The sequence below is a fragment of the Eremothecium sinecaudum genome, chromosome III, assembly GCF_001548555.1.
Source record: "Eremothecium sinecaudum strain ATCC 58844 chromosome III, complete sequence".
In the NCBI taxonomy this organism is placed as follows: domain Eukaryota; kingdom Fungi; phylum Ascomycota; class Saccharomycetes; order Saccharomycetales; family Saccharomycetaceae; genus Eremothecium; species Eremothecium sinecaudum.
The window spans coordinates 47,994-62,024 of record NC_030894.1 but is presented as its reverse complement, the minus strand read 5'-3'; the positions used below and the strand labels follow the sequence as shown (position 1 = coordinate 62,024).

Here is a 14,031-nt window from a genome sequence, read left to right as displayed (position 1 = left end):
AAATTAGAATCAGTAATTATAAATAAGACGTCAGCTTATAAAATATAAACTAAAATATAAATCAAAAATTAAAAGATAAAAAGATAAAAACAAAAACAAGCTGGTATTGTATAAGTACTTCAGCAGAACTGATTTATCCAAATATATTTATAGAGCAAGAATAATGTGCTATGATAAGTGACTTTTCTTTTAGTAATTATTTTAAACCACCTTGTGAATGCTGTCGTTCACTGTAATGTAACGAAAATTAGTAAAAAGATCATCCATCCAAACCCTAATGACCAGATTAGTTTACCAAGTTTGGATTTATCTAGAACAATGGAGGTGCCGAAACTTTCATTTGGAGAGACTTCTTTGCTGTCTCTATCAAGTACAATACCGTCCTTAGAAACGCTTACTGTGTTGCGTCTTCCGGCAGAGGTACATTCTAGTTGGCCTCCGCGGATAATTGAGTTACCACTGCTAGGTCTTGTCCACTTTGAGCAATCTAGGTTTCCTGAACCACTATCGATTTTGGCTGAACCTTTAACTAACCTCAATTTGGGGAATTTTGTATCGTCAATAGTTCCCTCGAATTGAATCGCACCACCTACTTGTTGTAATTCCGGCAAGAAGTCTAGGGTCGTTAATTTTGAGTTATTGGAAACCATAAGTCCACCGTTTATTGTAGTTACGGAAGACATATTTACTGTTTCCAAATTCTTGTTATCGATTAAGCCAAATGTGCCCCCAATACGTTTCAACTTTGGAATATACAAGGTTTCAAAATTATTCTCGATTAATTCGAATGACTGGTTTACATATTCCAATTTTGGAAAGGATACTGAAGCAGCATCTCTCACTGTGACATTGTCAGCAGCCACCAATTCTGGCATCTCCAAATTTAGATTTTGTGAGTTTGCGTTGATACTCAACTGCATAGTAATACGCCTAACATTTGTTTTAATGTGATCCATGTAACGGTTGTTGTTAATATTAAAGGAACTTAACTCTCCATTTCCGTAGAAGTCATCGATTGATGTTAACGATGTATCCGAAATTAAAACAGACTCGACGGATTCAATACGGGGTGATGTAACTACAGTTTGTAAAATTGGCACAACCCTCCAGTAAATTGTCTTGATATGGCCTAATTCAGGCAAATCAAGCTCAGTCAAGGCAGTTAAATCGTGTAATTTGAAGGTCTGGCCAATATATTTTAAGTTTTTACCTTGGACTTTTAATAATGAAGATGACTCCTCTATAAGCAAGTCTCCGTGAATGGTATTGATGTTACCAAAGTCAATTATTGGCTCTTCGTAATCCTGTATTGACACTGTACCTTTAACCACGGTACATTCTGCCTGCAACTGGTTTAACTGAATTGCGTTCTTGATCAAGTGGAAATCATTTTTACAATACGCTGGTAATCTTGAAACATCGACGCCCTCCGGGGCAGGTGCCTTGGGATTACTTGTCCTGTTGCCACTTTTTGAACCAGCTGCTGCAACACTGAGCTCTTTTGGAGTACTCGCCGCCGGTACAGATTTGCCCGGCGTTTTGACCTTTTTGTTGGTACTTGTCTTTTTCTTCATCATACCTTTTTGCATCACGCCAGATTTAAGAATAGGCTGGACAATTTTTGATTTTAGTCCTGCCCCTAATTCATGGTATTCTCTTTTGAACAGCATGCCCTCTGGTATTCCAACGTGGTTCCCCTCATGTAAACCCTGCATTTGCCGATTTGGGGCCGACGTGGCAGAACAGAGTTGAGACGTAGTTAAAGTTAGAGATACAATGTGGCTTAGTTTCATTGTTAGTCGCGTATTTACGTGGTCGATTAATTGACTAAGGTAATGGATCAAGTTCACATAATAATATCTATACAAATATATACGTCTGTACTACCAGCTTTTGTGGTGGGGTGACGTCTGACGCTGTCTGTGCCAGTTCACACGATCGCTGCCGATTTTGGAAATCGTGACGTTTTAGTACAAATAAAAACAACAGGTAGAAAAACTGATATATACGTTGTTATGTTATATGAAGTTTTACATAATAAGCTGGCATCAAGTGATGTATTGTTTTAGATAGCTCATCCTTCTTGAAACCTCTTCTGTAAAAGCTTCGCTCAATCCAGGGTGGTTTTGCTCTATTTCGGCGAAAACTACAGAAAGTTGATCTACAGCGTCTTTCGTCTCTTGGGTGCGTGCTCTATCACGTACACGCCTTAGACTGTAACGAATAACATGCTTGAAGAAGTTCAATTCCTTTTGGGGTGGCACGGCGGCTTTAATGGCCTTCTCCTCGTAGTAATTGTTCAAGGTAGGTGAAACTGTAATGTTTGTCTCAGGTGTCTTAGAAGTGCTGGATAGTATCGGACTAATTTGGGATTCAGGTGAGGCAGAATCCATGATACCAAAGTCCCATGTTCCTAGGTATGATTTTTTGCCTGTTTTGTAAAGTTTGTTTAGTAAAGGAAACTTGGGTTCACGAGTTGCAAAGGAGATCATTTTATTCCTCTTTACAAGTTCTACTTGATCACGTAGATTGCATAGTCGAACCCTTTTTACAAACCTATGTTTTAGTAATTCCGAAGCAGTTGGCCGTTGGCAAGGATCTTTTATCAAACACTGTGCGACAAAATCTCTTGCTTGAGAAGAGAATTTCTTGTCCAATTTTGGAGGATCCCTCTTAGGGATGGCCATTAATGCTTTCATAGCATCGTATTTATCCAACGGTGGATGTCCCATCAATAATTCGATTACTGTAATCCCTAGGGACCAAATATCTGCCATCTCATTATAACCTTGCTTATTCCTGTCAATAACCTCAGGAGCCATCCAGAATGGTGTCCCAACAAACGTATCTCTCTTTCTTGTAACCATCATTTGGCCGCTGACACCAAAGTCGCCTAATTTTACCTGTCCATTATCCGTTAACAAAATATTTGCTGATTTGATATCCCTATGAATTTTCCTCTGTGAATGCAAGTAATCTAGACCTATCAATACCTCGCTTACTATAAAAGCGCACTGTTCTTCGGTAACTTTATGTTCTGGAGTATACTTTAAAAGCTCTGCACATGAACCACCACCGCAATATTCCATTACAATCCACATCGAAACATCTACTAGAAACGCCGTTTTGTAGTTTGTAATGTACGGTGACTTCAATTCAGAAAGGAAAAAGATTTCCTGTGCTAATAAGTCTATTGGTTCATCAGTATCCTCTAAATTCACGACCTTTATAGCAACAATCTCATTAGTTGTTAAATCCCTAGCTTTGTAAACATCACCGAAGTTACCACGACCTATGCATTGCAATATCTCATATTGTGTGCTGGGGTCTGGTGATGAAGGAAGTGGTACTGAGTTCGAAAAAATACTCATGGCGAAATTATGTAAAGCAATGAAAATAGTCGAAGTAGCAGATAGTACTAGCAATAAGGGAGAAAATGGGTAGAGGCCTGAGTGTCTTCTTCTTGTCTATTTGTCTTCTTAATAGAAATGTAAAATATTAAACTTTACGCAATTAAAAAATAAAAAGGTAGAGAAACAACTAAACATATAGAACCCAAAATTTTTTTGGCCGCTACCCTGTGCTTTCAAGAAAGGTTACTTATGTGGAGCTAGGATTTTCTGATATTGTCCACAAGAATTCTCTCGAGTCGTTTGTGTCGATTTTTTTTAATTTATAATTTTACTGACACTTGGCGCGTCGCCGGTCATCATTATCAATTTCTTCTAATCATCCAGATAACATATTATGATGGTGTGATGACCTAAAAAGTATCAAAATAGATAATTGGATTGCATAAGAGTTGTTTCTATTAAGTTCTTGTCTTCATTATGTTATGTTTTCATTTAGTACCTTTATGGTGGTAAATGTCACCTTTATTAATAAAAAACTGAAAGTTGATATTTAAATGAGTTTCGATCTTATTCATCTTATTCATCTTATTCATCTTGATTAATCTTCTTTGGCTTTTTGGGAAACTTCAAGTGCCTTTTTCCTATTATCGGAGGGGAAAAATGGTAATTAGACCCGGGACTACTGCCTATGCTCCACCTTTTGTAACTGTTTACCACCGGGGATGTCGGTGATCGCGCAATGTAGGAGTATACAGCTTCTGGTATCTTTTGCGGGGACACTTGGACATTCTTACAGTGATGACTTTGGTATTTGCTTTTCCAGTACTCTAACTGTGCTGGAGACCACTTGGATGCTAAATCGGGTGACTCTGTAAAATCATCGACAGGCATGCCATTTAAAACCAAGAACTCTGTAACTGTGAATATTTGATGTTCTTTAGTTCCCTCATAATGCTTCAAGGAATACTGGAAAAGAGACTCATCGTCGTACGCTTGTGCCCAATAGCTATCACTGAGTAAGACTCCCTCAGCAACACATTTCTGCAGCAAATAAATACTTTCTAAATGTATCGCTTTAATCAATGATACACGCAGTCTGGACGGGCTCCCGCCGAGCCTCTTCTGATCGCGATCAGCATACTTTTCTGTTATGTATGCAGTTCTTTCCGCTGTCGTAGCTGTTGGTTCGAGGGGAGGTTTATCCACTTCATAAAGGCTGTTAACATAGTAATTTGAAACATATTTCAGTAGATCCATTGATTCGCGAGTGTTAAAGGAGTCCAGAGTCAAAGATCGTATTTTTGATACGTGTGCACCAAGTGAGCGATGCACACCGGAGCAATTTATGCAAACCACGCAAAGCAAGTTCAAGGATATCCACTCAACTAGTTTATCACTATGACAGTCACAACATGTGGAGTTAGATGGGTCCGTATTCCTAACTATTGTAAGCGGGTCCCTTGTCTCATCCGAGTCTTCTATGTTCATTACGCCTACTGCTGATTGGAGGACCTGCAACCACTGCTTCATTTCATCTTCAGATTCTGCCTGGAAAGACCTGGCTTCAGAGTTTGTTGTAATAATGTCGAAACCGTTAGGTTTCTTAGCTGACCGCTTCACACATGCAAAAGTTAAACTAACAGATGGACGACTTCGGACCTTCGCCTCAGTCTTCCAATCGGAATATTCGGAAAGCTGAGAACCTTGTAGAACTACCCATTGTTTATGCCAACCATTATTCCTATATGACCAAAGCAAACCTTCTTTTAAAGGCGTGCTTGAAGTGTTATCGGTACTGAGGTGGTAAAAATCATTAAGATCAGAATAATTATTAACATTTGAAAGTCTTTCCCGTTCCTCAGTCGTTAGTTTGATAAATTTAGGATAATTAGCTCGATAGAGTCTCGCAAGTTGGATGATTGTAGGCTTCTTAATAGGATCAATATACATTTGGAACTTGGCTAGCATCACCGCAAAATCGCGACTATGTGAACCCATAATATAATTCAATAATGAATAAAAATAATCATAGCGCTGCAGTTCAAACTGAACTCGCTTAGGCAGAAGCGCACTGTCTGTCCGCTGAGAAAGATGCTTTCCAACATATGAGTAGTACTCCTTCGCCTGGTCGTGGTACAACTTCTTGTTATTAGTTATTGTCTTGAGGTCTATCGTGTTCAGATATTCCTGTAACGGCCTCAATAGCTCCTCATGTGTAATGCTGGCCTTGTAAGACAGTCTCCTAGACTGCGATATACATAGCGTAGAAGACGCAAGTATAATATCCATATATGACGAAGACAGCGGATGGTCCTTCAGTAAATCATGAATATCACTAAAAGCATCCGAAACACCACTAAAGGCCTTGGAAGTCAAGTATAGCAGCTCCTTCAACTTCGCTGAGCGCTTATATAACGTTTTTAAATACGATCTCAGCACAAATAACGTAGATTCCCATGTCGCTAACTGTGTGCGGAACTGTGGACCATCCTGGATGAAACTTGGGAAAGGATCATTTGACACCAGTCTCTTCGAGTCTGGAAACGTGACCGAATGCACCAGCAGTCCGCCCTCTGTACCAGCACTTCCGTTCGCCAACACTTTCTTATCCTCAACAGGCTCACTGTCTATCGCAGCCGCCAGCTGCTCGTCATTATCGTTCTTTTTCAGTCTTTCACAGTAAACATTTATCCTACAAACACATTTCTCGCCATAATTCATTAAAAACGTATACCGTCCCTCCCTCAGGTTAGGATGTGGACTTAGCAAGTAACTACCTGAGCCCTTAATCTCCTCTAAACTAACTGGTGTTTCCATCCCCTTCGAATCGAAAAGTTTGCACTCCAGATTGGACTCATATGTCCCAGTTTTCAGCGTAATAATGTACTTACCATGCTCAATCGTCCAACCATCTAAGAGAAGATACAGCCTCCGTCCAACAAGAATGAATTTCTGTTTATAGCCATACGGCGTTTCAGCTGCCAAGGAGACTACGGAATCGTCCAATTCCACGCACTCCTGCAGTGAACTCTTGATGTTACCCATAGGGCCTGATATAGCACGATCCACTCGACTTTGACCTTCAAACTGCCGGAACGCACGTATGTGTTTGCGCTGGGGGGTTGATGGTGATTGTTTATGCACGATGACATGTCGTCTCCGAGGCCGGGTAATGGAACCCGGGTCCAAGCGTTACCCGGCCAGCACAGGGTTAGCCGAACGGTTACCCGGCAAGGCCAAGCCCCATCCTCGAGCAGGAAATCCAACGGTTTCTCGCAAAAGGAGAAAACAAAAAACATGTAATAGAAATCTAGAACTTCGCAGTGTATAAGTTATATTAGTAATTAGTTTACGAACGCTAAAAAAAATTCTTAAACTAAACGCTTAAACGCGTTACTGAAAAAAAGCTATAGAATGTAGAACTCACATTGATGTAATTTACATCAACAAAGCAACACCAGCGGCGACAGCAGCACCGAACAAACCGGCGGAACCGTAAGTAGCAACGGCACCGTTAGCACTGGAAGTGCTGTTACCGGAGGAGTTGTTGTGACCTTGAGCTTGAGCAACAGCAACGATGGCTAGAGAGGCGACGATATTCTTGAATTGCATTTTTATATTGAGTTTATTGGTATCTGTAGTAACAACTTAGGTTAATAAAAAAAAGCACGATGTAAACGGTCTAAGTTTGATATGGGTCTCTGCCCCTCTACTTATATATCAGAAATTTTTTTTACAATCGGTTAAGTCTACCTCATGAATAATTTTCAGTAGAATTTTCAGTAATTCTCTATCGCTGTCTTAAAATGGAAGCCTAACTGTTTTCTTTTTTCCTTAACAGGTCTGAGACTTCTACATGAAGTACTGTGGGGTTTATCTTGCAGGCTCGGTATTAGCTTCTACGGATGTTTCTAAATATTTTAACCTCTAGAAGATCTAGGCACAGGAGTTCTAAATCTTAGTACGCGTTTAATCCGGTATTTGTTGCTCCGAAAGTCATGGTGAGGCAGCCCCCGGGAAAGATTACGGTAAAATGCCGATGATAAAATTCGTGGCGCGTGCAAATTCCGAGTACATGTTGTAGGAAAAAGAAAGGGTTCTAGAGAATACTGGCTTAGCGCGCGAAGAGAAACAAGAGGAGGGTAAAAAAAAAGCAATACGAAAAGATCTAGAACAACGCTCGGGCGCTAAGTCTATTGCGTTAAAATTCGTACGGTTTGAAAAATGCTGTATCATTATTTTCGTATCTGAACAAGCCCAAAGGCAGTGCGGAAGCATGGAAACGCCTCTCAGCGGGACAAACCGCTTATATAAGATGACCCTACACGTGCTGGTGAGGTGCACAGGTTTGTGACACTTAACATTTAGTTTGTTTGTGAGTGGATTGACCCATTATGATTATCCTGCCCTAAGTATAAACAGACGCAGGATAAGATAGGCAAAGTAGTTGGCCGCCGTGGCTGTATGGAGTAAGTTTATACGGTATTTGTGTTTTTTCTATACGATATAATGAATCGACAACACTTGATACTGGTGGTCGTGGCGATATTCTTTCCGCCGCTTGCGGCGGGCATGAAACAAGGGTTTTTGAGCAGGTGCTTTTTAACGAGCATGATTTTGTACGTGGTAGGATTTCTGCCGTCGCTGTTGTACACCCTATACAGCATTTCGAAGCATCCGCCTTCGCAGCGACGCGTGCAAGCCAGCGCAGGCCGCTGTACTTATGGCTCCACTAGGTAGATGTAAGGGGATGCGATAATGTCCGGGTAACCGATACGTGTGAAGCGATTATCACGTGATTGTGTGGAGTGATATTTGAAGTCTGGTGTGATGAGTAAAGGCGATGAGCAGCGCAGGTGGCACGAGCAGTACACAAAATGGACATGCTTGCTGATGTTGTTGAGCGCGATACGACTGCGGTGAACAATGGTGCTACGGACAAGATCAAGAGCGCTGCCGGAGCGGCGCAATCCGGGTTTCCAGAGTTGTACCAGCCAGAGAAGGTGTCAAATTGGAGGGTTAGGTTGCAACAGAAGAAGAGAAACTCGCAGCAGAAGGGACCCAGTGCTCCACGGTCTACTAGGGATACAGCGACGAAGGTAGTTGGGGAGAAGACTGAGATTACTGAGGCTGAAAAAATCCACAGGGAAAACGTGGAGCTTATGTCTAAGATGTCACCAGAGCAAATCGAGGCAGAACGCGAAGAGCTGCTTGGAATGCTTGGTCCCAAGGTTGTTGAGGCACTTATTTCCAGGTCCTCGAAGCGTGCATCTAAACTATTTCCGGAGATGGAAGGGGCTGCAGGTACTTGGGTGGGTGGCAGCAGGGAGCGCCCGGATATGCCTCTTCCGGACGACGAGTCAGTTGATAAGGCTCTTGGAGTGACTGAAAGGGGGACTGAAAGGGCTACTGAAGAGGACGTTTACAATTACCCAGATACAATGCATGAAGATGAAGATGACATCGCGCCCCAGGAGTACCAGTTTATACAGAAAATGGATCACATGACTAATGAAGAGCTGTTGCAGGACGTCCACTTTGTCAGGAACGATGCTCCAACAGCCGAGCTCGATCTTAAGGACCCTGCATTCATGGAGAAGCTGCACGAGCGTTATTTCCCTGACCTTGCAATCGAGAATAACAAGCTGGAATGGATGAAACCATTGACAGAGACTAGTACTGGACAGCACGTAGAAATCGACGACGTTTCGGAGTGCCGTTTTGACTTTAAAGGAGATATGGTTCCTCCTGATCGTCAAATTTCGAGCACTAGAACCGGTTTGCATCATCACTCTGATAATCCTCAGCTAGCAGGCTACACTCTTGTTGAGTTGGAACATTTGTCCCGCTCTTCGTTTGCTCCTCAAAGATGTATCGCGATACAGACACTTGGTCGTGTCCTCTATAAGCTGGGAAAACAGTCGTATTACCAGCTTGTTCCTAGCGTAGACAGCGAAACTTACGCAAAGGAAGGCGGGGTTACCGGAGTCATGAACAAGATCTACTCCATGTTCTGGGATCTAATCAAATCGCTATCAATCATAGAAACATTACAGGTGTGTGCCGATGAGACCAAAACTAAAAATATAAACGTCAGGAACTACGCAATAGAGGCACTCTGGCTTTGGAAGCAGGCCGGTGGGGATCCAAGGACTAAGAAGTCCCCTATACCATAAATAAACTAAATAATACAAAAATATCTCCCTCTTGTAGAATGCCACTCTGGATTTAACGAAGGAAAAACTCCTAAGTAAGTCCAAATGAGTACCAATCAAATGTCATGGAGCTAAACTCGTTTGGAACCTCGCACCATCGCTACACGGTGTACATGAATGTAAAAATAGCCAATATCAAAGCGATTGCGCTAATCATAGAAGACTGTTAAACGTTCGTAATGACTGTTCCATGACGAGGGAAATTTTACTCTTAGCATAGAGACACATTGAACATGGCATCTGTCATGAAACCTCATAAGAGATCATCCACCAAGTCAACTTAAGTTTATGCAATGAGGTAAAATGTTAGAACGTAAAACAGCGCATCACATGGTATTTAAACGCGAAGTCTTAGATGACCAGAACAAACGCCTAATGACAAAAGCTAGAACTACAATGCAATAATCGGAATAGCGATGGCTTAGACGAGGAACCTTGCAAGCATCGCTAATGTATTTTTACAACGAGCTAAAAAAAGTTACCAGTAGACAAACTTAGTCAACGGGAATTTTTTTTCTTTTACAGAATTGCTTCTGTTACCCAGCCACATAAGAACACTGATCTTAAATTGTCTGTTTATGTAGGGTTAAGGTTTATTATGAACCTCACAAGAATGTTTACGGCGCTTACGATTTATTTTGAATACTTACGTCTTTGATTATAGCTAATTCAAAGATCCAGATCTAGCGGGTGTGTATTATTACTTAAGCGGTGTGTAGTTTTAACTCCTTTAGTTAAAGCATTACAACCTCATTACGTTAATGTGGACATTCTAAAGGAATAAATAAGCCCTGTTACTAGTTGCGATCGGTCCGAATTATCTGTTTGGATCTGAAATGGATTATTCAAGGACTCTTCAAGGTCTAGAAGACCAAACGGCACATATTAGCGAACAAGTTCTAGTACAACAAGAACAGCAGCGATCTGGAGCACTAAATGAACTCCAGCAAACGATATTGCAGATTACTGAGAATAACAAATTTCTAAAATGCTCTGCAAACACTGACGGGAAATTACTAGACCCTAGAACGGTGCCTGTGCAGTTGAGCGGTTGCACGAAGTTAGCAGAGCTATTGAAGGCGGTGCATCTGGAACAAGAGACGTTAGACAACTTCTTCCGGTATACTATATCGAATAATGATACACAATTGGAAATACGGTCGAAAGAGGATCCACGTTACGTGGAATTATCTGAGGAATTAGAACAATTAGAATCTGTGGAATTGAGTGGATTAGAGGCAGATATAGAAAAGTTAGACTCTAAAATTATTGAAGAGACCAATAAGGTTACTGAAACGAATGAAGCAGTTAACGAATCATGCCTCAGTGTCGGTAATGTAATAGATAATTGCTGGAAACTGCTAGATGAGCTTGAGAACTTGAAGCGTGTTCATACGAAAAAAGTAGATGAATTGGTTCCCTTAGAAGAGACCCACAGGAAATGGAAAGCAATGGAGCTCGACTTCCAGCAACAAAAGCATCTAAAAGAGCAATTGTCAATTCTTGAGGCTACTAAATTCTCCTTGGAAAAGGCGGTGGATAACAGTAATAGTGATACCTCGGCGAACGGGAAATCTTCGGAGAGCTTTGTGACATATCAGCTGCTGAACGACCTGTGGAAAAAGCAGTTTATTAACGATAGTGAAATCAAGAACTTAGATTTCTTCCCGAAGACGGAAAAACTGCAATTTCAGATAAAGGGTATGACCTGCGTTGTTTCTCTCAATAGCGGACGGATAATCGCGATCCAGTTGTTTAGTGAAGAGACTCCTATAGACCAGTTGACCGCAGCTGAAACCGAGCTGAACAGTCAGTATATAAGTACTGACGAGATACCGAGACTGGTGCAACACATAAAAACGAAATTTAAAGAACCACAAGGTGTCACAGCACCATTGCCTTAAAGGCTGGTTGTGTCAATCAATTATTTCCTTGGTTACTAGCTATTATACATTTAGATGCTGTCTTCTGGTTGTTAGTTACTTCATTTGAATAGATAAAAAGGCACCCATGGCACCCAGATACCCCTCATGCTTTAAAAATAGTGCCTTTTTCTGTCCTTTCGACCAATGGTTAATGGCGTTGCTTAAAGTGTTCATTGTAGTCGAATGCCCTCTAATGTATGAACCACCAAAGTATATTTCTTTCACGTGATTGATTTTTGCCTGTAGATAGGCTATCTGGCTGATGTTGTTCGATATTGCATACAGCATCGACCTCGATATATCTGCGTTATTGATAGTGTGGTCCCTGCTGTGTATCGAAGCAGTAGATGTCGGACAACACGAAGTCAGTGGTTTGTCGCTGTCTGTTATCTTGTTATCGCGCTGGAATAATTTCCCGAATGAGGCTGCAATGGTACTGGACTTGAGACCAAGTTTGGAGTAATCTGTCCCGTAGATGTCCCCAACTAGCATGTCTACATTGGCGTTGTTACCCTCTGTCGCCCACTCCAGCATCTCGTCATATGTTTTTGCACCAGTTATTAAAGAGAGTAAGCCCCATAGCGAGCCCCCGCCCAAAGCTGAACCACCAAGCATAGTGTATTTTGTTGCAGAGTCGACCTTGAGCATTGATACACCAGATCCAATGTTCACCAACATATACGGATATGTTTCGTCTCCATCAATGACAGATGGGACGCCTTGTTCGCCATCTAAATCGTTATACATAAATACCTCGTCTGGAACCTTGTGAATAAAAAAATCAAGTCCCTTTACTAAGCAATCCATTTCATCCAGCCTTACAATATCTGAAACGTTTGGAAACTGCGACAAAAGCAAATCGTAAAATTTGAACGCACCACCACCTGTGGCAGCTATTTGGGTGGTGCTGTAATTACCACCATGATGGATATCTATTATCTCATGTAATAAAGCGATAAACTCATTAATTTTTTCTCTTTCTACAGTCTCAAATATCAACTTGTCCGATCCCGGCGGTGCAAACACAACCTTCGCGAGAGTACCCCCTATATCAATAGCAATTGTGAACATATCTGTGTTTTTCCAGTTAGCGCATGGATAATCTATGTCTTTAACCATCCTCTACCGAGTTTTTAACTACCTCTCTGCTTCAATAGGCGACGTAGATATGCTTTTATATATCATTGCCAGAGGTTGTTATAAGTTTTAAGTAACACGTTGTTTCGATGAATCTTTACTAACATCAGTACATCACAATCAGTCTGAAAGGGCAATTTACTATCGTATCATAAGCATTACGACTGTAATGTCTAAATGATGTTATCAATTGGATTATTATTTTGGAATATTACCAAATTGCGTTGGTTTGGTTTGTTTTGTGCCGTTCTTTACGGTTTATACCTTGTTTGGCTGTGTCCATTACTTAAGTATATCATCTCTAAAGAATATTTCATCACTAAGGAATATTACACGAATGGAAAGAACATAGGCGTCTGCCATTACATGAACATACACGGAAGCCAATTAAAAGGTTAGACACGAATTGTGAGACCGGTACTGTAGAAAATTGATAGAATGCTGCCAGATAATTTGCAAGACTTGATTCATGCGAAATATGAGGCTGCACAAGCGAAGAGGGCTATAGAATTCACAAAAACTACTACTTCAAAGCTTAAGGACCCCGAAAGTGGCTTAAAGTACGTAGTATCTTTTGCCGAACACTTACAGAAGAAACCCGAACGTGGGGATAAAGCCTTGGAAAAGGTCGATCCTTTCGCAAATGTTGAGCCAGATTTAACCGTTTTGGAGTCGGTTAACGACGATTATAGGTTAGTGTTAAATAGGTATCCGGTGACGCCAGAGCACATTTTGCTAATTACAAAAGATTTTAAGCCACAAACCTCGGCGTTATCACCAAAAGACCTCATGACAGGTTACAAATTGTTGGATAAATTGGATGACGATGAGCAAAGATTTATGTTATTCTATAATTGCGGAGCTAATAGTGGGTCTTCGGTCGACCACAAGCATCTCCAGTTAATGAGAATGCCCGAGAAATTTACTGCGTTCCAGGATATGCTATGCAAAGGTGAGCAACACTTTATTCCAGGACCGCAGAAAGAGCCACTTCAGGACAAAAGGGTATCCTTCAGTCACTATGTACTGCCACTACCGGAAGAAGCTGTAAAAGTAACCGAGGACCTCCTTGCTATGTCCTATGTTGCAGTTCTTCAGCGTGCACTAACCCATTTCCAGAATTGGGCTGCTGACAAACCCGACTTGGAGACGGCATACAATTTTATAATGACAAAGCAATGGATTTGTATTGTACCTCGTTCAAAACCTGCCAGTGAGGAGTATCGGATTGGGTTCAATTCCACAGCATACCTTGGTCTAGTCTTGGTCAAATGGGAAGATACCCTAAAGAAGATAACCGAATCGCCTCAGATTTTGGCTAAAGTTCTCATGGAATGTTCATTTCCCAACACAGCCGGAGAGAAGTCCACCGAGTATAATTATTAAACATCGCAGCATATT

General features: G+C 41.2%; 9 protein-coding genes and 1 non-coding gene across 10 annotated transcripts; 4 read left to right on the top strand and 6 right to left on the bottom strand.

Annotated features, from left to right (window-relative positions):
* Positions 1-227: 227 nt before the first annotated feature.
* Positions 228-1,793, bottom strand: SPS2 (Sps2p; the record flags this gene model as incomplete). Its single annotated transcript, XM_018131625.1, has 1 exon — positions 228-1,793. One exon carries the CDS (start codon positions 1,791-1,793, stop codon positions 228-230), a length of 1,566 nt encoding a protein of 521 aa, XP_017986487.1.
* A 255-nt stretch (positions 1,794-2,048) lies between these two features.
* On the bottom strand, positions 2,049-3,371 carry SPS1 (putative serine/threonine protein kinase SPS1; the record flags this gene model as incomplete). The annotated part of the gene is made up of 1 exon (XM_018131626.1): positions 2,049-3,371. One exon carries the CDS (start codon positions 3,369-3,371, stop codon positions 2,049-2,051), a length of 1,323 nt encoding a protein of 440 aa, XP_017986486.1.
* A 567-nt stretch (positions 3,372-3,938) lies between these two features.
* Positions 3,939-6,398, bottom strand: AGE1 (GTPase-activating protein AGE1; the record flags this gene model as incomplete). Its single annotated transcript, XM_018131627.1, has 1 exon — positions 3,939-6,398. The coding sequence occupies one exon, from the start codon at positions 6,396-6,398 to the stop codon at positions 3,939-3,941; it is 2,460 nt and encodes an 819-aa protein (XP_017986485.1).
* Positions 6,399-6,791: 393 nt separating this feature from the next.
* AW171_hschr31326 (uncharacterized protein) lies at positions 6,792-6,965 on the bottom strand (the record flags this gene model as incomplete). The annotated part of the gene is made up of 1 exon (XM_018131628.1): positions 6,792-6,965. One exon carries the CDS (start codon positions 6,963-6,965, stop codon positions 6,792-6,794), a length of 174 nt encoding a protein of 57 aa, XP_017986484.1.
* Positions 6,966-7,862: 897 nt separating this feature from the next.
* On the top strand, positions 7,863-8,093 carry SNA2 (Sna2p; the record flags this gene model as incomplete). The annotated part of the gene is made up of 1 exon (XM_018131629.1): positions 7,863-8,093. The coding sequence occupies one exon, from the start codon at positions 7,863-7,865 to the stop codon at positions 8,091-8,093; it is 231 nt and encodes a 76-aa protein (XP_017986483.1).
* A 137-nt stretch (positions 8,094-8,230) lies between these two features.
* On the top strand, positions 8,231-9,529 carry RBA50 (Rba50p; the record flags this gene model as incomplete). Its single annotated transcript, XM_018131630.1, has 1 exon — positions 8,231-9,529. One exon carries the CDS (start codon positions 8,231-8,233, stop codon positions 9,527-9,529), a length of 1,299 nt encoding a protein of 432 aa, XP_017986482.1.
* A 215-nt stretch (positions 9,530-9,744) lies between these two features.
* Positions 9,745-9,860, bottom strand: AW171_hschr31323. Its single transcript, XR_001930099.1, has one exon. It is a non-coding gene; the product is annotated as an HCLSNR84 (small nuclear RNA).
* Positions 9,861-10,404: 544 nt separating this feature from the next.
* Positions 10,405-11,472, top strand: KRE28 (Kre28p; the record flags this gene model as incomplete). The annotated part of the gene is made up of 1 exon (XM_018131631.1): positions 10,405-11,472. One exon carries the CDS (start codon positions 10,405-10,407, stop codon positions 11,470-11,472), a length of 1,068 nt encoding a protein of 355 aa, XP_017986481.1.
* A 75-nt stretch (positions 11,473-11,547) lies between these two features.
* CAB1 (pantothenate kinase) lies at positions 11,548-12,612 on the bottom strand (the record flags this gene model as incomplete). The annotated part of the gene is made up of 1 exon (XM_018131632.1): positions 11,548-12,612. The coding sequence occupies one exon, from the start codon at positions 12,610-12,612 to the stop codon at positions 11,548-11,550; it is 1,065 nt and encodes a 354-aa protein (XP_017986480.1).
* A 456-nt stretch (positions 12,613-13,068) lies between these two features.
* AW171_hschr31320 (bifunctional AP-4-A phosphorylase/ADP sulfurylase) lies at positions 13,069-14,016 on the top strand (the record flags this gene model as incomplete). Its single annotated transcript, XM_018131633.1, has 1 exon — positions 13,069-14,016. One exon carries the CDS (start codon positions 13,069-13,071, stop codon positions 14,014-14,016), a length of 948 nt encoding a protein of 315 aa, XP_017986479.1.
* Positions 14,017-14,031: the final 15 nt, after the last annotated feature.